Source organism: Chiloscyllium plagiosum, unplaced genomic scaffold (assembly GCF_037043375.1).
Source record: "Chiloscyllium plagiosum isolate Xiang-an unplaced genomic scaffold, Cpla_swu_hap1 HiC_scaffold_3, whole genome shotgun sequence".
Lineage (NCBI taxonomy): Eukaryota > Metazoa > Chordata > Chondrichthyes > Orectolobiformes > Hemiscylliidae > Chiloscyllium > Chiloscyllium plagiosum.
In genome coordinates this window covers 133,737,605-133,763,441 of record NW_028270141.1, presented here as the reverse complement: position 1 = coordinate 133,763,441, position 25,837 = coordinate 133,737,605, and the positions used below count along the sequence as shown (strand labels likewise).

Sequence of the window (25,837 nt, the reverse complement as noted above, 5' to 3'; positions counted from 1 at the left end):
ACTATTCCTGTAGACAATGACGATTTAAAGATCAATGCCAAAGGCTCAGCAATCTCCTCCCTGGCTGCCCAGAGGATCCTAGGATAAATCCCATCCGGCCCAGGGGATTTACCTATTTTCACACTCTGCAGGATTTCTAGTACCTCTTCCTTGTGAAACTCAATCCCACCTAGTCCAGTAGCCTGTATCTCAGTATTCTCCTCAACAACATTGTCGTTTTCTAGAGTGAATACTGTCGAAAAATATTCATTTAGTGCTTCCCCTATCTCCTCTGACTCCACACACAACTTCCCACCACTATCCTTGATTGGGCCTAATCTTACTCTCGTCATTCTTTTATTCCTTAAATACCTATAGAACGCCTTAGAGTTTACCCTGATCCTAGCAGCCAACAACGTCTCATGTCTCCTCCTGGCTCTTCTGAGCGCTCTCTTTAGGTCTTTCCTGGCTACCTTGTAATTCTCAAGTGCCCTAACTGAGCCTTCACATCTCATCCTAACATAAGCCTTCTTCCTCTTGACCAGAGATTCCACTTCCTTCGTAAACCACGGGTCCCGCGCTCTACAGCTTCCTCCCTGCCTGACAGGTACATACTTATGTAAGTCACTCAGGAGCTTTTCCTTGAATAAGCTCCACATTTCTAATGTGCCCATCCCCTGCAGTTTCCTTCCCCATCCTATGCTTCCTAAATCTTGCTTAATCGTATCGTAATTGCCTTTCTCCCAGCTGTAATTTTTGCCTAGTGGTATACACCTATCCCTTTCTATCACTAAAGTAAGCATGTTTTAAAAAATGAAAAAACAAACAAACACTCTACATAGCTAAACACATTCCTGATGAAGGGCTCTTGCTCGAAACATTGATTCTCCTGCTCCTCAGATGTTGCCTGACCTGCTGTGCTTTTCCAGCACCCCACTCTCGACTTGATAGCTAAACACAATTTTCACTTTGCACTCAGCAAGATGTCACAGACAGCAACAAGTTGAATAAACACTTTATTCCTTTCCTGGGGAAGAGGAACAATGACCAAGTGACCAGAAGGTCCTGGTATTATGATTTAAACACTTGTTTGTTTATTTGGTCATGGATATAATCAGTTGCAAAGCACTGCAGACTTTGACTATGTATAAATTTATCACTAGGACAAGCTGTTTGTTTCAGCTAAAATCAGGTCAGCTTCCACTGTTAATACAGAGACTTTACCATGCAGCGAGATTTATATTTAAAAGAATTCAATACGTGCTGCACTTGTAAGTGTTGCACATCGAGCAATGCTGGAATACTTCTGCAAACATTAGCTATAACATACACAAGGTACAGTAATCAGAAAAGACTATACAGGAATCTGAAATGCACAAATATGTAAAAGCCCAGATCTTGCAACTTCCTTTCCAAAATTGAAAATAATAATTACTTTCAAACTAAGTAATAGAATTATGATTACTGATTATTGTCTACATTAATACAATAACTGTTCTTAAAACTGGGATAAAACATGTCTCCACTTTGGAAATTCAAAATTAATTGTAGCCAATTTTACACCTAGATTGCACAAACAGAATGTAAATACAAAGTTCTTAACATTATTCAATAGTGAAAAACATACAGCTACACCAAGTCATTGCATTGGGAAAACACAAACAAAAATGACAGAACAACAAGATAATTAAACTTGGAGTACTCATTCAGCACTTACCCAGATTTAAGGTCAGTTATTTTCAGATTGTTTGTAGCATCTAAGCCAATTTTTCCATTTCTGACGACATTGGAGATAAAGGGACGAAGTGCAGGGGAAATTCTGTTTAAGGCAACTTCTGGTGACATTTTGACTCAATTCCTTCCACAGTGGCACTGTGGAAGACCAATAAACAGGGCAGCTTGCAGTGCTAAATATTCAAAAGGAAAAAAGCTCATACTTAGACCAAAATAAAAATCAGTCAAGAGAAACTTGTTTGAAATCAAAACAATACATCGGATGGAGGTGAATATCTATCATAGAATTAGAATAACTATTTTTAAAATTGGGATGACAGTGTCATAGGAAAGCGATAACTAGAGTGGCTTATAGGCCAGATCAACTAATGGATTGAAGGAAACTTACTACTGACATTTATGAATCAGCTTTTAATAATAATCAACAACTTCTGGGCTAATTGCACCAAACATTGTACGATGTTAAAATCACCTCATTGGCATATTTGTATAACCAGCGAGGCCTAATTTATTAAATTGTACACTACATGAGGTTTGTGAGGAAAAGATCATATAATGCAAGAATTAAATTTGAACAGAAGGCTAATTCATGAATTTTGATATATGTTGTTAAGAAGCTCTTAAAGTTGGCATCACTTCAAGTTCCAAAACGTTAGATGCAGCTTTATATGGGTCTTTAGAGTAAACCAAAAGTTATAGCAAGAGAAAATCTGAAAAATTGTGCTAGAGGTAGTCATAGAGTCATATAGCTGTACAGCATGGAAACAGATGTTTTGGTCCAACTCGTCTATGCCAACCAAATATCCTAAATTAATCTAGTCCCATTTGCCAGCACTTGGCCCATTTACCTCTAACCCCTTCCCGTTCACATATCCATCCAGATGCCTATTAAATTTTTTTATTGTACTAGCCTCCACCATTTCCTCTGGCAGCTCATTCCATACATGCACCACCCTCTGCGTGAAGAAGTTGCCCCTTAGGTCCCTTTTAAATTTTTCCCCTCTTACCTTAAACGTCTGCCCTCTAGTTTTGGACTCACCTAGCCCAGGGAAAAGACCTTGTCTATTTATCCTATCCATGCTCTTCATGATTTTATAAACCTCGACAAGGTCACACCTCAGCCTCTAATGCTCCAGTGAAAACAGCCCCAGCTTTTCAGCCTCTCCCTAAACTTCAACCCCTCCAACCCTGGCAACATCCTTGTAAATCTTTTCTGAATCCTTTGAAGTTTTACAACATCCTTCCTGTAGTAGGGAGACCAGATTTGCATGCAAATCTATTCCAATAGTGGCCTAACCAATGTCCTGCACAGCTATAACATGACCTCCCAACTCCTATACTCAAGCACTGACCAAAGAAGGCAAACCTAGCAAACACCTTCTTTACTATTCTATCTACTTGCAACTCCACTTTCAAGGAATTATGAACCTGTCTCTTTGTTCAGCAACCCTCCCCAGGACCTTACCATTAAGCCTACAAGTCCTGCCATGATTTGCCTTCCCAAAATGCAGCACCTCGCGTTTACCTAAATTAAACTCCATCTGCCACTTCTTAGCCCATCGGCTCATCCAATCAAGATCCCGTTGTACTGAGGTAACCTTCTTCACTATCCACTATACCTCCAATTTGGTGTCATCTGCAAGCTTACTAACCATATCTTCTGTGTTCACACCGAAATCATTTATATAAATGACAAAAAACAGTGGATCTTGTGGCACACCACTGGTCACAGGCCTCCAGTCTGCAAGCAACTCTTCACCACCATCCTCTGTATTCTACCTTTAGGCCAATTCTGTATCCAAATGGCTAGTTCTCCCTGTACTCCACGTGGTCTAACCTCGCTAACCAATCTACCACGAACAGTCTTGTCGAACACTTTACCTACATATAGATCACATCCACCACTCTGCCTCATCAATCATCCTTGTTACTTCTTCAAAAACCACAATCAAGTTTGTGAAACACGATTTCCCAGACACAAAGCCATGTTGACTATCCCTAATCAGTCCTTGCCTTTCCAATACATGTAAAGACTGACCCATAGGATTCCCGGCAAAACTAGTCCACCATCAATGTCAGGCTCACCAGTCTATAATTCCCTGGCTTTTTCGTACCACCTTTCTGAAATAATAGCACCATGATAGCCAATCTCCAGTCTTCCGGTACCTCACCTGTGACTATAAATAATACAAATATCTCAGTAAAGGGCCCAGCAATCATTTCCCTGACTTCCTAGAGTTCTACGGTAAACTTGATCACGGCCCAAGGATTTATTCACCTTAAGAAGTCCAGCACCTCCTCTTCTTGAACATTCCTCAAGATGTTGCTATTTCACCCAAGGAGTAAGGAGAATGACTGCATGCATAAATCCCTTGTTTAGTTGCTAAATCAACCTTATTCCTCCTTTTCCCACCCTTCTATAATTTATATGCTTGCTTCCACATTATGAATGTACATTGTAAATAGCTGAGGCTACAGATCTGATCCCTGTGTCAGAGTTTTCCACCTTGAAAGTGTCCTTTTATTTCCTCATCTGCCAAACCGAAAATGACCCAATTATCCTGATATCTGTTTGGTGTCAGTTAGCCAAACATTTCTCTGTGCTAATGCATCTATATTTGGTGAATGATACATCGGGGAAAGTTAGAGGTGGAAATAGTGTAGGAAAAAGCTTGAAAGCTCATCTCAGAGTCAAAATGTGGCACCAAGACTTGAGTAGGGAGTAGGTACGGACCAAGGCCTGAACACAATGGCTTGGATCTTCCCAATATTTACTCGGAGGAAATTTTGGCTCCTCCAATACTGGATGTCACATTAGAGACAGAGGAGGAGGCGAGAGGTGGGTCCAAGATAGAGCTGGGTGGTATCAGTATACAGTGCTTTTGGAGAGTGTTGTTGACAGATAGTATGTGGATGTGAAGTAGGGCCTTGAGAGAAAGGATCAAGAATCGATCATTGTGGAACATCAGTGCGTGAGCATGGAGGGAAGCCATTGCAGATATTCTCCAACTACTGACTGAATCTTTTCTAAATCAAGTTTCACAATATACTTCTGAAACGAAGGAGACCAGAATTGCATGCAATATTCCAAAAGTGGCCTAACCAACATCCTGTACAGCTACAACATGACCTCCCAACTCCTATACTCAATACTCTGTCCAATAAAGAAAAGCATACCCCCCCAAACACCTTCTTCATTATCCTATCTACCTGCAACTCTACTTTCAAGGAGCTTTGAACCTGCACTCCATAGTCTCTCTGTTCAGCGTCACTCCATAGGACCTTACATTACGTATACAAGTCCTGCTAAGATTTGCTATCCCAAAATGCAGCACCTCACATTTATCTGAATTAAACTCCATCTGCCACTCCTCAGCTCATTGGCCCATCTGATCAAGATCCCATTGTAATCTGAGGTAACCTTCTTAGCCGTCCGGTACACCTCCAATTTTGATGTCATCTGCAAACTTACTAACCATTTAAAAGATTTACAAGGATGTTGACAGGAATGGAGGAATTGAGTTTTAGGGAGAGGTTGAACAGGCTGGGGATGTTTTCCCTAGAGTGTCAGAGGTGACCTTATAGAGTTTTATAAAAATCATGAGGGGAATGGATAGGATAAATAGACAAAGTCTTTCCCCTGGGGTGGGGGAGTCCAGAATTGGAGGGCATAGGTTTAAGTTGAGAGGGGAAAGATATAAATGAGACCTAAGGGGCAACCTTTTCACACAGAGCATGGTACGTGTATGGAATGAGCTGCCAAAGGAAGTGGTGGAGGCTGGTACACTTGCAGCATTTAAAAGGCATCTGGATGGGTATATGAACAGGAGGGATATTGGCAAAGTTCTGGTAAATGGGATTAGATTAGGTTGGGATATTTGGTCAGCATGGATGACCAAATGCTGTACATCTCTATGAATCTCAGCCAAAATTGAAAAGGAACTTTGAAGATGGCCAGAGGACGAGGTGTTCCAACCCTCTAGTCAAAGACATACTATAGTTTTGCAGTTAAAAGGGTGACCAAGAACACACAGTTGATTGACTGGAGGAATTGTCTAGGTTTTCAAAAATATTAAGCAACTCTAGTTAAATATACAAAATTAAGGTTAGACTGTTGTGAATATGCTAGAAGCACTTTTCTCATTGATCAAATGTTCCAAATATTGAGTTAAACATCATTAGTTGTGGTGATCCAGGTTCATATAATTGGGTTAAATGTTGCAAAGCTATCTGAACAGAGAAAAGAGCTGACGTTTCGAGTCTAACTGTTTTGACAAAGGGTCAGTTAGACTTGAAACGTCAGCTCTTTTCTCTCCTTACAGATGCTGCCAGACTTGCTGAGATTTTCCAGCATTTTCTCTTTCTTGGTTTCAGATTCCAGCATCTGCAGTAATTTGCTTTTACCTGAACTGAGTTCTTTGCAGTTAACATTTGTCAGAAGACACTTTGGGGGCATTTGCCAGGACAGAAAATTAGTGGTTGGACACTAGCAAGGAAGTTCACAATTGTTTGGGACATTGCCTGTTTTCAAAAGTACATTGGGTTGTACAACCCAAAGCCTGGCTTTATATATTAAACACCATATTCTTTCAGCTGCACACAATAGGAAACAAAAAGCCATACACAACCAGTTCATGCTTGCCAAAGTCAAAATCGTGTCCAATAATAGATGTGCTTGCACAGTTAGACAGTATGTGATTGTCAATGTGGTTATGCTGAGAATTACATGGACAATCAATTTAAGATGGTCATTGCACTTGTCAACCTGACTAAGATGTTTGATGCAATATAATTGTGAGCTCTGTGGATTGTGCCCAGAAGTCTGGTTTCAATTCCCAACTGTCCTGGAATGTTGTCACAACACTTCTAAATACAGTGATTAAGAAAAAGCTGCCTACATCAGAACCTCTCTCACCGGAGTTGAAACTAAACTGACCATTGTATACTGGATTAGTGGTGCTGGAAGAGCACAGCAGTTCAGGCAGCATCCAAGGAGCTTAATGCTGCCTGAACTGCTGTGCTCTTCCAGCACCACTAATCCAGAATCTGGTTTCCAGCATCTGCAGTCATTGTTTTTACCTTGTTGATTTTGACCACTGTATAGTTTGCTGATGACCACACGCAACATCATTGCTCACTCAGCATCAGATTTGCAAGCCACTCTTGATCTATTTCATTTTGCTTACAAAAAAAAAAGCTTAGTCTATTTTGGAATATGACCAAAATAAAACTCATACTAACCTACACCTGGTCAGGTGGGGAGATGATGAAGGGACTTAACACCAGCTTATCTTCATCACCTCAGTTTTCTACAAACTATGCTAACAAGCATTTGACAACATAAACCTCCTCCATTCAACAAAATGCACTGTTCAGAGCAGCCTTAATCACCACACTTATACACTAAAATGAGACCTGGATTGTGTATCAATGACATGCAAGAGTGGTAGACAAGTTCTTCTAGCAATGCTTCTCCCACACTAACTCAGAGAGACCACTGTATCAGCTTGGGTAGCCTTCTTCAAGCTAGGTCCACAAAAGCATATCTGCAAAATCTCTGCTAGATGATCTTCTCTACCATGCCCTTACTTCTCAACTCTCAAATGGCCAGTGCTCCAGTGAACAAAGAAATTCAAAGACATTCTGAAGTTTTCATTGAAGGACAATAGCATTGACAAGATGACAGGGAGTGTTGCTCTGAATCATTCAAATGGTAACAAACTACCAATGATGCTGCATCACACTTTTAAAGTCACATTACAATGTTGAGGCAGAACAGCAACAGAGCAAGAATGAGAAAGCAGCAAATTATCCACCCCGGATCTCACAACCTCAGAGACAACAACTTATGCGTTGAGAATTGGCACATTCGGATGCATGAAGAAATTCACAGCAGAAACTCTCACAGTATAGATGTCATCCTCTATTCCGGGGCAGCCAGTAACAGCAAAACACAAATGACATGCAATTGTTGAAAATAAGTATTAGGTTACTGAATATCTAAAAAAGAAAAAAAAAGTGTTTTCTCTGTTGCTATTTTGTTAGCAATGAATTTAAAAATCTGAACCCATAGCATTCACAGCCTCTTTTCAGACACAATCAGAACTATTATGTACTTGCATTGTGGACATACACGAATATTGGGTTATTTCTGACAAAGCAATTACTGGATGGAGAGGGTGATTTGGAATTGATCACAGTTAAATTTAAAATGTTGCAATAGTGCACCAAAATTACCACAAATGACACTGAGTGGTTGTAAAAACTTATTTTTTTTTGTTTCCAATCAGGAAAACTGTGCCCTGTAGGTCACTCTGAAACCTAAATGCAGCTTCCATATAGTTAGCAGATCTTTGCCATCTGCGTCAATCCCTGATGATGACAAAATGTCACGCCTAACGTTTCCAGGATGTTTGCAGCATTAGTTGTAAATGCAGTGTATTCGTCCTTTAAAGTACAGGAAATGACACGAGGGATTTGTAAACAAAAAGGTTTGCATAAACTTCCACCTCCACATGCAAATACGAAATCATTGCATCAAACATTTTTTTCTAAAAAGACATAAAGCCATCTAAAAGGTGAACTTTGTGTACTGTGAATTGTAGTTAATAATAGTGAATATAACACATTTAGCAAAAAAAGAGAGGTGAGCAACTGGGCCTCAAAAGGGTTCCATGAGCCCAGCTGAACAGCCATAGATGACGATGAGCTATATTGGACAAAGATACACGAGCAAGTGAGCCGGGTTAGGGTACCTGCCTGGGACCGACCTTCCAGTCCCATGAACACAGAGCGTCCAGTGACCTGAGTCACTCCCCGCCCCTCGCGCCGGCCGCTCCCGCTCTTCAAACACCAACGGCTCCAACCGTCAATAGCCAGACCCGGCAACAAGGAAACTACTGTCGTCCAAGCAACTGCCTAATTAATATCCATATAATATATATTCCAGAATACATACGAGTATACTTTTTCTTACTATAATACGATATGTATTTATCAAAAGAACCACTTTACCTCGATAAACCATTCTTTATCGTTTTATTTTATTTTGTCTCGTTTAATGAAATAGTGCAGCCCGCTATGCGACGGGGGCCTCCAGAAACTATGGTCGCTTGCTGAGGACTTTTAACCCTGAAGTTGCTGGAGCTGATTGCTATTGTTGTGCATTGCACTATTTGGTTGATGCTGCTGCTGTTTTTTTTCTAAATCCTAAATATGTCATTCCCAGCTTATCATTCTTCTGATGAGGTTTATGGTGTAGTGGTTGTAGGATCCTGTATGACTGATTTGGTCAGGTTAGTAGTACATGCACATATAATTTGTCCTAATTTGTAAATGTAAATTGTAATTTGTAAATATATTTTGTAAAAGTGATAATTAGTTGAGCGGGTATTAATGCTGGAATTGTATTTTATTCAAATGAAGTTAATTGATTAGAAGATGGAACTGCAAAGTTATTTTTAAAGTGTTCTTTTTATAAGTTATTGTATTTTGTCAACATTTTTTAAGCTCATAAGCTTTTTCACATTTTCACATTGATGTGGTCTGCATTCTTAACACAATCGTTACAGAAGGGTATGGCCTGTTTGTGCATTTCTTAACAAAATGTAATATGCTGCAAACAAGTGCAGTGGGGCAAATCCATCGTCTAAAGGTGTTTTTGCTATGCACTTGGACTCTGGTGAAAATATGTTTCGTTGAAATTAACCAGCCTCTCCTTCTGCAGGACTGTGACAGGTTTTGGGAGAAGGGCACCTGTTGTGTATCTCCAGGATGCGTGATGTTTTCCTAATGCAAAGCAATGAATTTACATTAACCTGTCTTCCAATTCATGCTGTTCTCAGAGACTTATGTCCCATAGGGGCTGTACATTTAATAACATGCACTTTCATATCTAACTTGTTTGAAAATCGAGAATAAATAAGATTTGGATGTGCTAGTGCTGGACTGTGAGTATAAAGTTAAAAATCACACAATACCAAGTTTTGGTCCAACAAGTTTATTTGGAAGCACTAGCTTATCCACAACCATCTGGTGAAGGAGCAGTGCCCTGAAAGCTAGTAATTCCAAATAAACCTGTTGGAAAATATATAAATTCACAATAGTAGTTAATGTACCCAGTATAATTTGTAGCACTCAGTTTGTCATTTTAATGAATGTGTCCAAATTCCCAAGGGAGCATGCATATAAAGAAGTTCTGATTAAAATTGGTGTGAAATAAACCAGTCTTTAGTTATAGCTGGGCCACCACTTCTTCCTATACTTACTGATGGCCATAGTCCACCTTAATTTTGAATCACAGGTGTAATGGAAGAAGATTGTAGTTTTTAGGGGAGATGTTTGGATGGAGGCAAGGCACCTCAATTTGCCCGTGTACAATGCCTCTTACTTTTATGAATGAAACCCTTCATATTGTATTCATTCCCACGTAGACTCATGGCTGGTTTGAATTTTAGTTAGCTACCTTTATTCTGCACTATTCTTGTTTGTTTTTTTTTTACTTTCATCTTCCCTGACACTAGTGCCCCCGCCACCCACTTGTAAATGACCTGACAAGTCTTGGAGTGCACCATATTGCTTGGGGCATTGTATGTTTGACAGATGTTATTTGCCTTGTTTTATGCTCTATATTGGACATAATGGGCAACATCTTGTCTCTGATAACAGTATGGTGATATTGGGTTTAGCAGCCATATGATATGATTTGCTTTGGCTGTTGACAGTAAATGTTGTTCACATACTTCATCTTTTTTTCTGTAACTGCCATGCTTTTAAGGTGTGAGAAGGTAGTGTCACATAGGAGTTTGGACAAGAATATCTTGGCTCTGTATTGATTGTAATGAAATCAGCCACTTGGACATCAGAATGAGTTTCCTGATTGGGGCTGTTAATCTGGTCCAATCAGACAGCCCTACTGACATAATAGAATTATAGAATTTCTCCAGTGTAGAAACAGGCCATTTGGTCCATCAAGCGTACACTGACCATCTGAAGAGCACCCCACCCAGACCCAACCCCCATCCTACCGCTGTAACCTTGCATTTCCCGTGGCTAATCCACTTAACCCACACATCCCTGGACACTGGGTAAATTTACATAGTCAATCCATCTAACCTGCACACCTTTGGTCTGGGAGGAAAATGGTGCACCCGGAGGGAACCCGCACAGATACAGAGAATGTGCAAACTCTATACACAGCCACCCGAGGGTGGAACCGAACCAGGTCTCTGGTACTGTGAGGTAGCAGTGCTAGCCACTGAGCCACTATGCAGCCCTAAAAAGGGTGAGTGTGAGAGATACTTACACTCTGGTGCCTGACTCTGTGTGAGGGAGTACTTTAGTCAAGGACTGTTCATATGTGTTCAAGGGTGACTTGGCGGTGGGATATCGGCATCTGTGGAGTTCATTTCTGATTCCAGAGGTCGGAAGTAGAATCGATGTTCAGGCGCTATCACACCACCAGCTTCTCAATAGTAGTGAAAGATGGGCAATAACTGCTGGCCCAGTCAGCAATGCACATAACCCCATGACTGAATTCCAGTCTGTGTCTTGTTTTCATGCTTTTGCTTTCAGACATGATTTGGAGATGCTGGTGTTGGACTGGGGTGTACAAAGTTAAAAATCACACAACACCAGGTTACAGTCCAACAGGTTTAATTGGAAGCACACTAGCTTTCGGAGCACTGCTCCTTCATCAGGTGGTTGCAGAGGACACAATTGTAAGGCACAGAATTTGTGGAAAAGTTTACAGTGTGATGTAACTGAAATTATACATTGAAAAATACCTTGATTGTTTGTTGAGTTTTTCATCTGTTCGAATACCATGATAGTTTCACTTCTTTCATGTGTAAATCACAAAACCTTTCTCAGGTTAACTGTAACAATTGGTATTAGCTAGACAATATGTTGAAGGTGTTAGCCCCCTGTGTTCTCTGTCTATGCCATGATGTTTAGATTGATTCTAATCTAAAAAGTGAGATAAGAGTTTTACATGAATTCATGCAGTTTTTGAGCAAAGTACAATGTAACTCTGCAAGTACAAATTCACCCCGTAAACATATATGTGTGCATGTGGGTCTTTGTGTCTGTGCGTACGTGTGTCTCTGTCTGTCTGGGTTGGGGGCTTGTGAGTGTGAGAGTGTGTATATGTGTGTGCGTGTAGTGTCTTCAGTCTGTGAGGGGTTGCGTGTGTGTGTGTGTCTGTGTTTTAAAAAAAAATTCAAGGTCAAGGACCAGGCTCGCAGGAAAGTAGTCTGACACAGAACAAACAGCCAAGAGGCGAGTCTGCTAGAATATAAGTGTTTTATTCCCCGCAGCGTCGCCACAACCAGGTCTCGTACTTACAACGGGTCTGGTTTATACTCACTCTACGTGTTACCGGAACTGGGAGCCGTCAGTTCTCGTAGAGCGGTTGCCAACAACCCACGCTCGGCGGTTAAACGCAACCCCGGAGCAGACTCTACCGAATTGGAGACTTTTCCAGCTGATATACTCTTTTCGAGATCTAAACATTCATGTGAACAGCAGAGCAAGGCTGAAAAACACATTCCATTCTGGTCACATGCAGATAAGAAGATTCACACGGGAAGGTGTGTAATAAGATTCACACGGGACTAAGCGACACCTTCCATTTTCGGTTAGATTCACACATGTATTGGGACACAATTTTAACCCTTTCACCACATTCCACTGCTTGGCCCAATACATGTGTTACATTATGATTCACACATGTATTGGGACATAATTTTACACCACATTCCACTGCTTGGCCCAATACATGTGTTACATTATGCCCATATGTATTCTTTCTAACAAGCGCCTACGTACACGCCAAATATACAAGCAAGTCAGGACATTACAGCATGTTAAAATCACCAGGACCGCTACCAGGATCGACAAGGGTGGGAACAGGAATGTCCCCGCAGTGGAGGACATACCACTCAATATGTCCCACCAATGATGAGCTGACTCCACGTCCACTACACGGGCAGCATGTACTACCTCCTGTCCATGTATAAAGGTAGACACCGTAACCTTGGTGACATTGGTTTGATGCTTTCGTAATATCTGCTTAAGCTCCTCGGATCGGTCCAATGCTCGCTTGAACCGATCCAGGGAAATGTTCCAAGGATTCATCAGCACTTTCCACTGCACCTTGGTAAAGTGGCGAGCACTGCTATAAGTGGTCAACAGATAGGTCTGATTCTGCCAGTGCCACTGATAGACATTTGAGAGGCATCCCGAGAACGGTGCTGAGGGAAGCATAAGATGTGGATTATTGGTAGCCACACAGAGCGTGTGTGGCCCAATCTGCCACATCATGTCCCTTGGAGTTTCAACAGTCCATTCGCACAGGGCCGTTCCCTTAGTCAAGCAAGGGTCCCGATACCTGTCCATCAGTAGGCAAGTTTTCCCCTGATCAGTCTGTTCACAAGCGGACAGATCATAGGTAATATTGGTATCTGGGCTAAACCACTGTCCCCTTGTCTTCAGAAAATAATATCCAGAAGATGTAATCACTGGTAATACATAATAGTTCGTCCTGCTAGTTCAGTTAATGCTGTCAATTCAGCTTTTAACTTCATAATTTCCTGCCTCAACATAGAGGCATCTCCCGAACTGAGTCCCTGCTCATGTTTCAGGAGGGCTAATTCTGCTTCAGCTTTTTGGCGCTTGTCTGACTGTTGTCTACAAGCCGCCGCACAGGCCCACATCCTCCGCTGTACCCCAGGCAAGGGGTTCTTCGGCAGGACTGGGATCCTCTCAAGGGTGGACAGCAGCGACCCTGGGGTTCCTACGCCCTCGGCCTCCCAGTTCTCCGGTCGCCCCCCCACCATTTCTCAAATAAACTGCCACGCCATGCCACGGTCCATGCCATCCCGGGACGGTCGGGACCTCCACAGTTTGTTCCTCTGGTTTCTTAGCCTTTTTCCAAAACATTGTTCTGTATCAAAATCTTTCCTCAATTGCGATTGATCCTGCCGACTACGCCAAAATGTTTTAAAAAAAAATTCAAGGTCAAGGACCAGGCTCGCAGGAAAGTAGTCTGACACAGAACAAACAGCCAAGAGGCGAGTCTGCTAGAATATAAGTGTTTTATTCCCCGCAGCGTCGCCACAACCAGGTCTCGTACTTACAACGGGTCTGGTTTATACTCACTCTACGTGTTACCGGAACTGGGAGCCGTCAGTTCTCGTAGAGCGGTTGCCAACAACCCACGCTCGGCGGTTAAACGCAACCCCGGAGCAGACTCTACCGAACTGGAGACTTTTCCAGCTGATATACTCTTTTCGAGATCTAAACATTCATGTGAACAGCAGAGCAAGGCTGAAAAACACATTCCATTCTGGTCACATGCAGATAAGAAGATTCACACGGGAAGGTGTGTAATAAGATTCACACGGGACTAAGCGACACCTTCCATTTTCGGTTAGATTCACACATGTATTGGGACACAATTTTAACCCTTTCACCACAGTCTGTGAGAGAGAGTGTAGAGTGGTCTAAGTCTCTGAGAGGTGTGTGTGTGTGTGGTGCAATGGTGGTCACCTGTAATGTGACATGAACCCAAGGTCCTGGTGGAGGCCCTCCCTATGGGTGCGGAAAATAGCTATCAGCCTCTGCTCGGCCACTTTTCGCTGCTGCCTTTTCCGAAGTCCGCCTTGGACGATGGTCATCCGAAGGTCCGAGGTCAAATGTCCTGGACTGCTGAAAAAGTGTTCCCCAACTGGGAAGGAAGACTCCTGTCTGTTGATTGTTGTGCGGTGCCCATTCATCCGTTGCCGTAGCCTTTGCTCGGTTTCCCCAATGTGCCATGCCTCAGGGCATCCTTGCCTGCAATGTATAAAATAGACAATGTTGGATGAGTCACATGAGTATCTGCTATGTACATGGTGGGAGGTGTCCCCATGTGTAATGGTGGTATCCATGTCCACACTCTGACATGTCTTGCAGCGCCTACCGTGACAGGGTTGTATGGGGTTGTCCTGAAAGTTTGCTACGAACAATGATCTGTTTGAGGTTTGGCGGTTGTTTAAAAGCTAGCAATGGGAAGGTCTTGGCGAGGTGCTCATCCTCATTGATAATGTGTTGCAGGTCATGAAGAACATGGCGTAGTCTTTCAGCTCTTGGGAAGTACTGAACAACAAAGGGTACTCTGTCGGTGAAACTGCAGGAATTCATATAAAACTCTGTTATCTCACTTTTTAGATTAGAATCAATCTAAACATCATGGCATAGACAGAGAACACAGGGGGCTAACACCTTTGACATATTGTCTAGCTAACACTAATTGTTACAGTTAACCTGAGAATGCAACTTTTTAAAAAAAGTTTTGTGATTTACACATGAAAGAAGTGAAACTATCATGGTATTTGAACAGATGAAAGACTCCACAGACAGTCAAGGTATTTTTCAATGTATAATTTCAGTTACATCACACTGTAAACTTTTGCTATAAATTCTGTGCCTTACTATTGTGCCCTCCGCAATCACCAGATGAAGGAGGGCACTCCGAAAGCTAGTGTGCTTCCAATTAAACTGTTGGACTATAAACTGGCATTAGTAGAAAGTGAGGACTGCAGATGCTGGAGTACCAGAGTTGAAAAATGTGGTGCTGGAAAAACACAGCAGGCCAGGCAGCATCTGAGGAGCAGGAGAATCGACGTTTCGGGCATAAGTCCTTCTTCAGGAATAAGGCTGGTGTGCCAAGCGGGCTGCGATAAAAGGTAGGGGAGAGGGGCGCTGGGAATACGATAAGTGGAAGGAGGTGAGGGTGAGGGTGATAGGCCGGAGAGGGGGTGGGAGCGGAGAGGTTGGGAAGAAGATTGCAGGTCAAGAGGGCGGTGCTGAATCCGAGGGTTGGGACTGAGATAAAGTGGGGGGAGGAAAATTGAGGATGCTGGAGAAATCTACATTCATCCTGTGTGGTTGGAGGGTTCCTAGGCGGCAGATGAGGTGCTCTTCCTCCAGGCGTCATGTGGCCATGGTCTGGCGATGGAGGAGGCCAAGGACCTACATGTCATTGGCGGAGTGGGAGAGGGAGCTAAAGTGTTCAGCCACGGGGTGGTTGCGTTGGTTGGTGCGGGTGTCCCAGAGGTGTTCTTTGAAACGTTCCACAAGTAGGTGGCCTGTCTCCCTAATGTAGAGGAGACCACGTCGGGTGCAGCGGATACACTAAATTATGTGTGTGGTGGTGCAGATGAATTTGGGATCCATTGGGGCCTTGGAGGGAGGTGAGGGGGGAGGTGTGGGTGCAAGTTTTGCACTTCTTGCGGTTGCAGGGGAAGGTGCCAAGAGTGGAGGTTGGGTTGCTGGGGTGTGTGGACCTGACGAGGGAGTCGCGGAGGGAGTGGTCTGTCCGGAATGCTGATGGGGTGGGGAGGGAAATATATTCTTGGTAGTGGGGTCTGTTTGGAGGTGGCGGAAATTACGAAGGATGATACGATGCATCTGGAGGTTGGTGGGGTGGTAGGTGAGGGCCAGTGGGGTTCTGTCCTGGTGGCGATTGGAGGGGCGGGGTTCAAGGGTGGAGGTGCGGGAAGTGGAGGAGATGCAGTGGAGAGCGTCGTCGACCACGTCAGAAGGGAAATTGCGGTCTTTGAAGAAGGAGGCCATTTTAGTTGTTCGGTATTGGAATTGGTCCTCCTGGGAGCAGATGCGGCGGAGGAATTGGGAATATGGGATGGCATTTTTACAGGGGGCTGGGTGGGAGGAGGTGTAATCTAGGTAGCTGTGGGAGTTGGTAGGTTTGTATTAAATATCTGTGTTGAGTCGGTCGCCCGAGATAGAAATGGAGAGGTCGAGGAAGGGGTGGGAGGAGTCTGAGATGGTCCAGGTAAACTGGTGTTGTGTGATTTTTTTAACTTTGCTTTCAGACAGCATTGTTCATTATTCTCCCATTAACATTCACTCTTGACTGATGTTTTATTTCTTTTAACAAAGCAGAAATTTTGGAGAATCTCAGCAGGTCTGGCAACATCTGTGGAAAACAGAAGCTTACTTTGATTCAGTGACCCGTCTTCAGCATGAGTAATAGCTAGAACAAAGTAGTATGTTTGTTGAAGGAGGGGTGGTTGGTAAAGGAATGAGAGGAAGGTGGATATGGAGCCCAGAAAGAGATAGAGGCAGTTAGGCAAACAAAGGGTTGGATAATGGTAAGTCAGGGAAGGAGAAAAGCTGATAATGGGGACCATTAGTGGGTGAGAGAGATTGGCTGGCTGCTTTAAGCAGCCAATGAGCTGATGAGGCCTGGGATGTTGGAGCGAGTAAAGGACATGCAAAATGTTTTGGTTTCAAATTTGCAGCATGTGCAGTTTTTGGTTTTATATCTTTACCCTGATCATTACTTCACCCTTTGAATACCTTATTTTTAATTTCACTAGCTTTCTATTCTACCCCAGACCTCTGTTTTCAATAGCATGAAACCCTCTCACATTTCTACCTCCTCTAAGTTATGAAAAAGAGTCACACTTTGTTTGTTACTGTCTCCACAGATGCTGCTAAACCTGCTGACTATTTTCAACACAGAGTCATAGAGTCCTACATCACAGAGACTGACCCTTTGGCCCAAAATGACCTATGTTGACCAAAGTGACCATGAATGCTAGCCCTATTTCCCTGCACTTGGCCCGTATCCTTCTAAACCTTTCCTATCCATGTATATGTCCAAATACTTTTAAAATATTGTTAATATACCTACCTCAACACTTGTGCTTGCAGCTTATTCCATATGCTTACCACCCTCTGTGTTTAAAAATAAAATTGCCCCTCCGGTTCCCTTTTATTCTTTCCCCTCCAGATCTTGATTTTCCACAACCTTGGGAAAACGACTGAGTGCTTTTACCCTTTCCATGCCTCTCGTGGTCTTATACATTTCTATGAGATCTCCACTTAATCTCCTATGCTCCCAAGAAGAAAGTTCTAGCTTGTCCAACCTCTCCCAAATCATGGCAATGTCCTTGTAAATTTCTTCTGTACTCTTTCCACTTTAATAATATCCTTCCTATAGCAAGGTGACCAAAACTGAACACAATACTCCAAGTGCGGCCTCACCAACGTCCTGTATAAATGCAACATAACTTCCTAACTTTTATACTCAATGTCCTGACTAAAGGAGGCCAGTGCACCAAAAAGCCGCCTTCACTGCCCTGTCAACCTGTAACTCCACTTTCAGAGAACCATGTACCTGAACTCCTAGGTCCTCTGTTCCACTACACTTCTTAAGGCCCTACCATTCACCATGAAACTCCTACCTTAGTTTGACTGTCCAAGATACAAGACTTCACACTTATCTATATTAAACTCCATTGCCATTTCTCAGCCCACTTCCCTAGCTGATCAAGATCCTTCTACAATTTCTGACAACTTTTCTCGTTATCCAGAAAACCTCCTATTTCAGTGTCATTTGCAAACTTACTAATCATGTCTTGTACATTCTCATCCAAATTATTGATATAGATAACACGGTGGCTCAGTGGTTAGCACTGCTACCTCACAGCACCAGGGTCCCAGGTTTGATTCCAGACTTGGGTAACCGTCTGTGTGGAGTTTGCACATTCTCCCTGTGTCTGCGTGGGTTTCCTCCAGGTGCTCCGGTTTCCTCGCACAGTCCAAAGATGTGCAGGTCAGGTGGATTGACCATGCTAAATTGCCCATAGTGTTAGGTGCACTAGTCAGAGGGAAATGGGTCTGGGTGGGTTACTCTTCGGAGGGTCGGTGTGGACTGGTCAGGCCGAAGGGCCTGTTTCCACACTGTAGGGAATCTAATCTAAATAACAAACAACAATGGACCCAGCACCGACCCTTGGGGCACAAGGTTACAGGCCTCCAGTCCGACAAGCATCCTTGCACTATTACTCCCTGCTTCCTACCTTCAAGCCAATTGTGTATCCAATTTGCCAGCTCCCCTTGGATTCCATCTGATCTAACCTTCCAGATTAGCCTACCATGTGGAACCTTATCGTAGGCCTTACTGAAATCCATACAAACTACATCTAACATCCTACCCTAATCAACTTTCCTGGTCACTTCTTCAAAGAACTCTAACAAATTTGAGGCGTGATCTCCCACACACAAAGCCGTGCTGACTATTTCTAATCACTTTGTTTCGTTTTAGATTTCCAGCATCCACAGCATGTTCCTTTTATTAAACTCTGCCATGGTCTGTTGCAACCTCAGGTGAGGATAAAACAGTCTTCTATCACGGATGAGTATCCACTTGGCTCCAGATTTAACCTACAGTTTTTCAATAGACACTTCAATGCAAGACTCTATACCTTGCTAGAGGAGTTCTGTTTTGAATTGGCCACTAAGTCATGCTTCTTGTGTTACCTCTCACTTTGCAACGTGCAGCCCACCACTTCCTCCACTCCAACCCTAACCTCACCATCAAACCGGCAGACAAGGGAGGCGCAGTGGTAGTTTGGCGCACCGATCTTTATATTGCTGAGGCTAAACGCCAGCTCGCGGACACCTCCTCCAACTGCCCCCTTGACCATGACCCCACCTCCCACCACCAAACTATCATCTCCCAGACCATCCATAACCTCATCACCTCAGGGGATCTCCCATCCACCGCCTCCAACCTCATAGTCCCACAACCCCGCACCGCCCATTTCTACCTCCTGCCCAAAATCCACAAACCTGACTGCCCCGGCCGACCCATTGTCTCCGCCTGCTCCTGCCCCACCGAACTCCTTTCTGCATACCTTGACACTGTCTTGTCCCCCTTAGTCCAAGAACTCCCCACCTACGTTCGGGACACCACCCACGCCCTCCACTCCTCCATGATTTTCGCTTCCCCGGTCCCCAATGCCTTATCTTCACCATGGACATCCAGTCCCTGTACACCTCCATCCCCCATCATGAAGGCCTCACAGCCTCCGCTTCTTCCTTTCCCGCCGAACCAACCAGTACCCTTCCACTGACACCCTCCTTCGACTGACTGAACTGTTCCTCACTCTGAACAACTTCTCCTTTCAATCCTCCCACTTCCTCCAAACCAAAGGAGTAGCCGTGGGCCCCAGCTATGCCTGCCTTTTCGTTGGATATGTGGAACAGTCCATCTTCCGCAGCTACACTGGCACTACCCCCCACCTTTTCCTCTGCTTCATTGATGACTGTATCGGCGCTACCTTGTGCTCCCACGAGGAGGTTGAACAGCTCATCCACTTTACTAACATCTTCCACCCCGATCTCAAATTTACCTGGACCGTCTCAGACTCCTCCCTCCCCTTCCTAGACCTCTCCATTTCTATCTCGGACGACCGACTCAACACGGACGTTTACTATAAACTGACTGACTCCCACAGCTACCTAGATTACACCTCCTCCCACCCTGTCCCCTGTGAAAACGCCATCCCATATTCCCAATTCCTTTGCCTTCGCTGCATCTGCTCCCAGGAGGACCAAATCCAATACTGAACAACCCAGATGGCCTCCTTCTTCAAAGACCGCAATTTCCCCTCAGACGTGGTTGACGATGCTCTCCACCGCATCTCCTCCACTTCCCGCTCCTCCACCCTTGAGCCCCGCCCCTCCAACCGCCACCAGGACAGAACACCACTGGTCCTCACCTACCACCCCACCAACTTCCAGATACATCGTATCATCCTTCGTCATTTCCGCCACCTCAAACAGACCCCACCACCAAGGATATGTTTCCCTCCCCACCCCTATATGCATTCCGGAAAGACCACTCCCTCCATGACTCCCTTGTCAGGTCCACACCCCCCACCAACCCAACCTCCACTCCTGGCACCTTCCCCTGCAACTGCAAGAAATGCAAAACTTGCGCCCACATCTCCCCCCTCACTTCCCTACAAAGCCCCACGAGATCCTTCCATATCCATCAGAAATTCACCTGCACCTCCACACACATCATTTACTGCATCCGCTGCACCCGATGTGGCCTCCTATACATTGGGGAGGCAGGCTGCCCACTTGCGGAACGTTTCAGGGAACACCTCTGGGACACCTGCACCAACCGCCCCGTGGCTGAACACTTTAACTTCTCCTCCCACTCTGCCAAATGACATGCAGGTCCTTGGCCTCCTCCATCGCCAGACCATGGCAATATGACGCCTGGAGGAAGAGCGCCTCATCTGCCGCCTAGAAACACTCCAACCACATGGGATGAATGCAGATTTCTCCAGTTTTCTTATTTCCCCTCCCCTCACCTTTTCTCAGTCCCAACCCTCAGAATCAGCACCGCTTTCTTGACCTGCAATCTTCTTCCCGACCTCTCCGCCACCACCTCCTCTCCGGCCTATCACCCTCACCTTAACCTCCTTCCACCTATCATATTCCCAACGCCCCTCCCCCAAGTTCCTCCTCCCTACCTTTTACCTTAGCCTGCTTGGCACACCCTCCTCATTCCTGAAGAAGGGCTTATGCCCGAAACGTCGATTCTCCTGTTCCTTTGCTGCCTGACCTGCTGCGCTTTTCTAGCAACACTTTTTTAAGCTTTAACCTGAAGGATCCCATGACAATATCAAAAAGAAAAGAAAATGAAATCTCTCAGTGTCTTGGTTAACAACTAAAAGTAAATTATCTGGTCATTAAATTTAGTGCAGTTTGTAGTTCATTGCTGTGCACAAATTCACTGTCACGTTTCTTATTACGAGTATGATTGTACTTTAAAGTGTACAAAGTTAAAAATCACACAGCACTAGCTCCTTCATCAGGTGATAGTATTTCAGCAACAAGTCCACGAGGACAGAAGTTGTTGCTGAAGCAAGCTGTTCACTCCAGGCCACTGGAAGCCCAGGCAGCAAAACTCTGCAGAAGCTGCTCCAAGGACCAATCACTGCTTTGTTGCAAAATACTTCAGAGCAATCAAAATATGAAAAGTATAATGTAAATGCATATGTGCCTCATTCACACGTATTTTAAACAGTTAAGGAAAATAATGCTTAAATTACAATGAGAAGATGCTGTGTATTGCATAATCATCATATTCTCTGAATTTAGTAATTTTCTTTATCTTTTCAGTTGAATTGTTTCAATTACAATTGCTATTATCAAATCTCTTCAGAAATCAAAGAGTCTTTTTGCTCTCCTGAAGTACTGCATGTTTTCCAACCTTCCCTTCCTTTCCAATCTAGTGCAAAGAATTGTTGGTGGATTCTAGCATTCCTAGGTTAAAACGTCTGATCTGATTTGTTGCCGTAATAGTAGGTTGCAGCTATTTCCTCTCTGACTTTGACTGTCTTTGCTGTGCTAATCACACTGAAAATAATCTCAAGGTAAATAACACCTTTATCTGTTCGTTAGGAGGGTGATATGTTGGCTCAGTGGTTAGCATTGCTGCCTCACAGTACCAGAGCCCCAGGTTCGATTCCACCCTCGAGCAACTGTCTGTGTGGAGTCTGTGCATTCTCCTCCTGTCTGCGAGTGTCTCCTCCTGGTGCTCTGGTTACCTCCAACAGTCCAAAGATGTAGAAGTTGGGTGGATTGGCCGTGTTAAATTGACCAGAGTGTCCAGGCTGGGTGGATTAGCCATGGGAAATGCAGGGTTACAGAATAATGTGGGGGTTGTTGGATGGGATACCTTTTGGAGGGTCACTGTAGACTCAATGAGACAAATGGCCGGCTTCCACACTGGAGAGATTACACATTTGCAGCCTTGTGGACTCCACATTCAGCTTTAAAATATCAGATTGTGACCTCTGCTTTTGTTTAATTGTGTTTTTTTTTGATGGCAGCTTCACGTTCTATTCAGATTTCCCTATCCAAATACTGCTCACTTTTTGCCTCTCCCCATCATCCTTTTCAATCTTTGATTTCTCCTGCCTTTCACTTGCGCTGACCTCCCCTTTTCATCTCTTCATTTATCTTTTACTTGGTTAAGACCTATTATGGTTTTAACTTTATCCAATACTGCCAAAAGGTCTTTGTCTGCCTCCATGAGTTTCTCCTGACCTGCTGGATATCTCAACTATAAAGTGAGAACTGCAGATCCGAGTCGAAAAGTGTGGTGCTGGAAAAGCACAGCCGATCAGGCAGCATCTGAGGAGCAGGAGAGTGGACGTTTCGAACGTGAGCTCTTCATCAGGAATGAGGGGATGGCCCAAAGGGGCTTGGGGGTGGGGTGGGAGGGGGATGGTAGCTGGGAATGTGATAGTTAGATGAAGGTGGAGGGTGATGGTGATGGGTCGGAGAGGAGGGTGGAGCAGATAGGTGGGAAGGAAGATGAACAGATAGGACAGTTGAAGAGTACGGTGCCGATTTGGAAGGTTGATTCTGGGATAGGGTGAGGGAGGAGAAATGACGAAACTGGTGAAATCGACATTGATCCTGTGTGGTTGGAGGGTCCCAAGACAGAAGATGAGGCGTTCTTCCTCCAGGCGTCGGGCAGCTAGAATTTGGCGGTGGAGGAAGCCCTGGGCCTGCATATTCTTGACAGAGTGGAGGGGAGGGGGAGTTAAAGTGGTAGGGTTGTTTAGTGCATGTGTCCCAGAGATGTTCAATGAAACTTTCTGTAAGTTGGTGTCCTGTCTCCCCAATGTCGAGGAGGCCACATCGGGAGAAACGGACACAGTAATGACGTGTGTAGAAGTACGGGTAAGTCTTTATTGGATGTAGAAGGATCCTTTGGGGCTTTGGACTGAGGTGAAAGGGGGAGGTGTGGGCACAAGCTTTGCACTTCGTGCAGTGGCAGAGGAAGGTGCCGGGAATGGAGGGTGGTTTGGTGGGCGGTGTGGACCTGACAAGAGAGTCACGGAGGGAATGGTCTCTGCGGAACGCAGATCGGGATGGGGAAGGAAATATGTCCCTGGTGGTGGGGTCTGTTTGTAGCTGGTGGAAATGGCGGAGAATGATGTCTTGTATCCAGAGCTTGGTGGGATGGAAAGTGAGGACTGATGGGTTCTGTCCTTGTTGCAGTTGGAGGGGTACGATTCAAAGGCAGAGGTGTGGGAAGTGGAGGAGACATGCTGGAGGACACCGTCGACCACGTGGGAGAAGAAATTGCATTCTTTGAAGAAGGAGGCCATCTGGGATGTTCTATGTCACTGGAGATGGAGAGGTTTTGGAAGGGGAGGGAAGTGTCTGAGAGGGCGCAGGTGATCTTGAGTTCAGGGTGGAAGGCGTTAGTGAAGATGATTAACTCCTCGTGGGTGCATGAGGTGACGCTGATACAGTCGTCAATGTAGCGAAGGAAATAGTGAGGAGTGTTGCTGGTTGAACTTATCTCTGCATACCTTGTCACTATCCTGTCCCCCTTGGTCCAGGATCTCCCCACCTACCTTCGGGACACCACCCACATCCTCCATGACTTTCACTTCCCAGCCTCCAATACCTCGTCTTCACTATGGATATCCAGTCCCTGTACACATCCATCCGCCATGACGAAGGCTCCAAGCCATCTGTATCTTCCTCTCCCGCCGACCTAACCAGTACCCTTCCACTGACACGGTCATTAGATTAGCTGAACTGGTTCTCACCCTCAACAACTTCTCCTTCGAATCGTCCCACATCTTCCAAACCAAAGTGGTAGCCAAGGGCACCTGCATGGGCCCCAGCTATGCCTGTGTCTTCGGGTACGTGGAACAGTCCATCTTCTGCAGCTACACCGGCACCATTCTCCACCATTTCCTCTGCTACATTGTTGACTGTATCGGCGCCACATTGTGCTCCCACGAGGAGGTTGAACAGTTCATCAACTTCACCTTTACCTTCCACCCTGACCTCAAGTTCACTTGGACCATCTCAGACACCTCCCTCCCCTTCCTGGACCTCAATTTCTGGCGACTGACTCAACATGGACATCTACTTCAAACCCACAAGCTCCCACCCTGCCTCCTGAAGAAATGCTATCCCTTGCTCCCAAATCCTCTGCCTCTGCTGCATCTGCTCCCAGGAGGATCAATTGCACCACAGAACATCCCAGATAGCCGCTTTCAAGGACTGCAATTTCCCCTCCCACATGTTTGACGATGCCCTCCAGTACATCTCCTCCACTTCCCACACCTTCACCTTCATCTACGTATCGCATTTCCAGTTCTCCTTCCTCCTCTTCCCCCACCCCTCCATATCTCCCCTATATCTCTCAGCCCCCTTGGGCCACCCCTCGTTCCTGATGAAGTGCTCATGCTCGAAATGTTGATTCTCCTGCTCCTCAGATGCTGCCTAACCGGCAGCACTACGCTTTTCGACTATGATGTATTTCGTGCTTTTATTTATTTATCTCTCAAATTGTGAGATTTTGGATGTCCACGTTGTTCAGAGACTCCTTAACCACCTTTCTACTTTTAATGCCATTGATTGATCTATTCTCTCAAGTCCACCATGGTATTGCTGTTATTCACTGTCACGTGAACAAATAAAATAGAAGCCAAATTGGACCATTTGGCTCCTGATCTCCTGGGATATTCTCAGGATGCATCCAGAGAATTATCTGCTCCTCTTTGATATTTATAAACTATTTATCATCTGGAGTATGGCATCAGCCTACGTCTTGTTGGCTGTATACAACCCAACATCTTTGCCTCCTCAATCAATCCAGCCTGCCAACACTAAGATGGAGATGAACTATAATTTCTTCTAACTTCCTGTCAGTAAGCCAAATCCATTCTCTTTGGCTCCTTCCAGCATACATTCTAGCCTTAATTCTATTTACATTGTTAGCTGCTGAATGCGACTCTGTTGTAGAACTTTGACACTTCTTGACTACAAGCTTTGCTTTCTCTCCATATTTGCTTTGTTCCATATCATTTCCTATCTCTGCCTCTTTCTGTCACCACTGCCCAAATCTGTGATTTCATCAGCTCCAGGATCAACTTCTCTGAAAGATTATTGACCATAAACATATATTTCTCTTTTTGCAGATGCTGCCAGAAGCACATTATGAACAAAAGTGTTTTTAAACATGTGGATTAGAAAAAAATATTTTAGATGTCATGACATACCTCTGAAGCTAGTAGGATTTGAGTTTACTCTTGTTTTGGATTTCTAGCATCTATCTTATTTTGCTCAGACCGGCTTCAGCACACTATATGACCACAAAGCCATTTTGTCCATCGAGTCTGCTCTGCCATTCATTCATAAAGTGCAGTAAATGCCCTTTGGTCCAGAGAGTCTGTACTGACAATAACTACTGCTAAAGGCTAATCCCAATTTCCTG

General features: G+C 44.4%; 2 protein-coding genes across 9 annotated transcripts in view; one reads left to right on the top strand and one right to left on the bottom strand.

Moving 5' to 3' along the window:
• babam2 (BRISC and BRCA1 A complex member 2) overlaps positions 1 to 8,607 on the bottom strand; it is a 213,064-nt gene extending 204,457 nt beyond the window's left edge. For 2 of the 4 annotated variants that reach the window (XM_043687222.2, XM_043687226.2), the window contains exons 1-2: positions 8,469 to 8,607; positions 1,697 to 1,886 (exon numbers count right to left, since the gene is read on the bottom strand). In XM_043687222.2, coding sequence (XP_043543157.1) covers positions 1,697 to 1,824 — 128 coding nt within the window. In that variant the 5' untranslated portion in view covers positions 1,825 to 1,886; positions 8,469 to 8,607. The remainder of the gene's footprint in view (positions 1 to 1,696; positions 1,887 to 8,468) is intronic. The other 2 variants (XM_043687224.2, XM_043687223.2) reach the window with 2 other exon arrangements.
• A 154-nt stretch (positions 8,608 to 8,761) lies between these two features.
• rbks (ribokinase) overlaps positions 8,762 to 25,837 on the top strand; it is a 161,815-nt gene continuing 144,739 nt past the window's right edge. Inside the window, exons 1-2 of one of the 5 annotated variants that reach the window (XM_043687232.2) lie at positions 8,929 to 9,008; positions 18,830 to 18,891. In XM_043687232.2, the coding sequence (XP_043543167.2) occupies positions 18,848 to 18,891 (44 nt within the window). In that variant the 5' untranslated portion in view covers positions 8,929 to 9,008; positions 18,830 to 18,847. Of the gene's footprint in view, positions 9,009 to 18,829; positions 18,892 to 25,837 lie in introns of all 5 variants that reach the window. The other 4 variants (XM_043687233.2, XM_087983538.1, XM_043687228.2 and 1 more) reach the window with 4 other exon arrangements.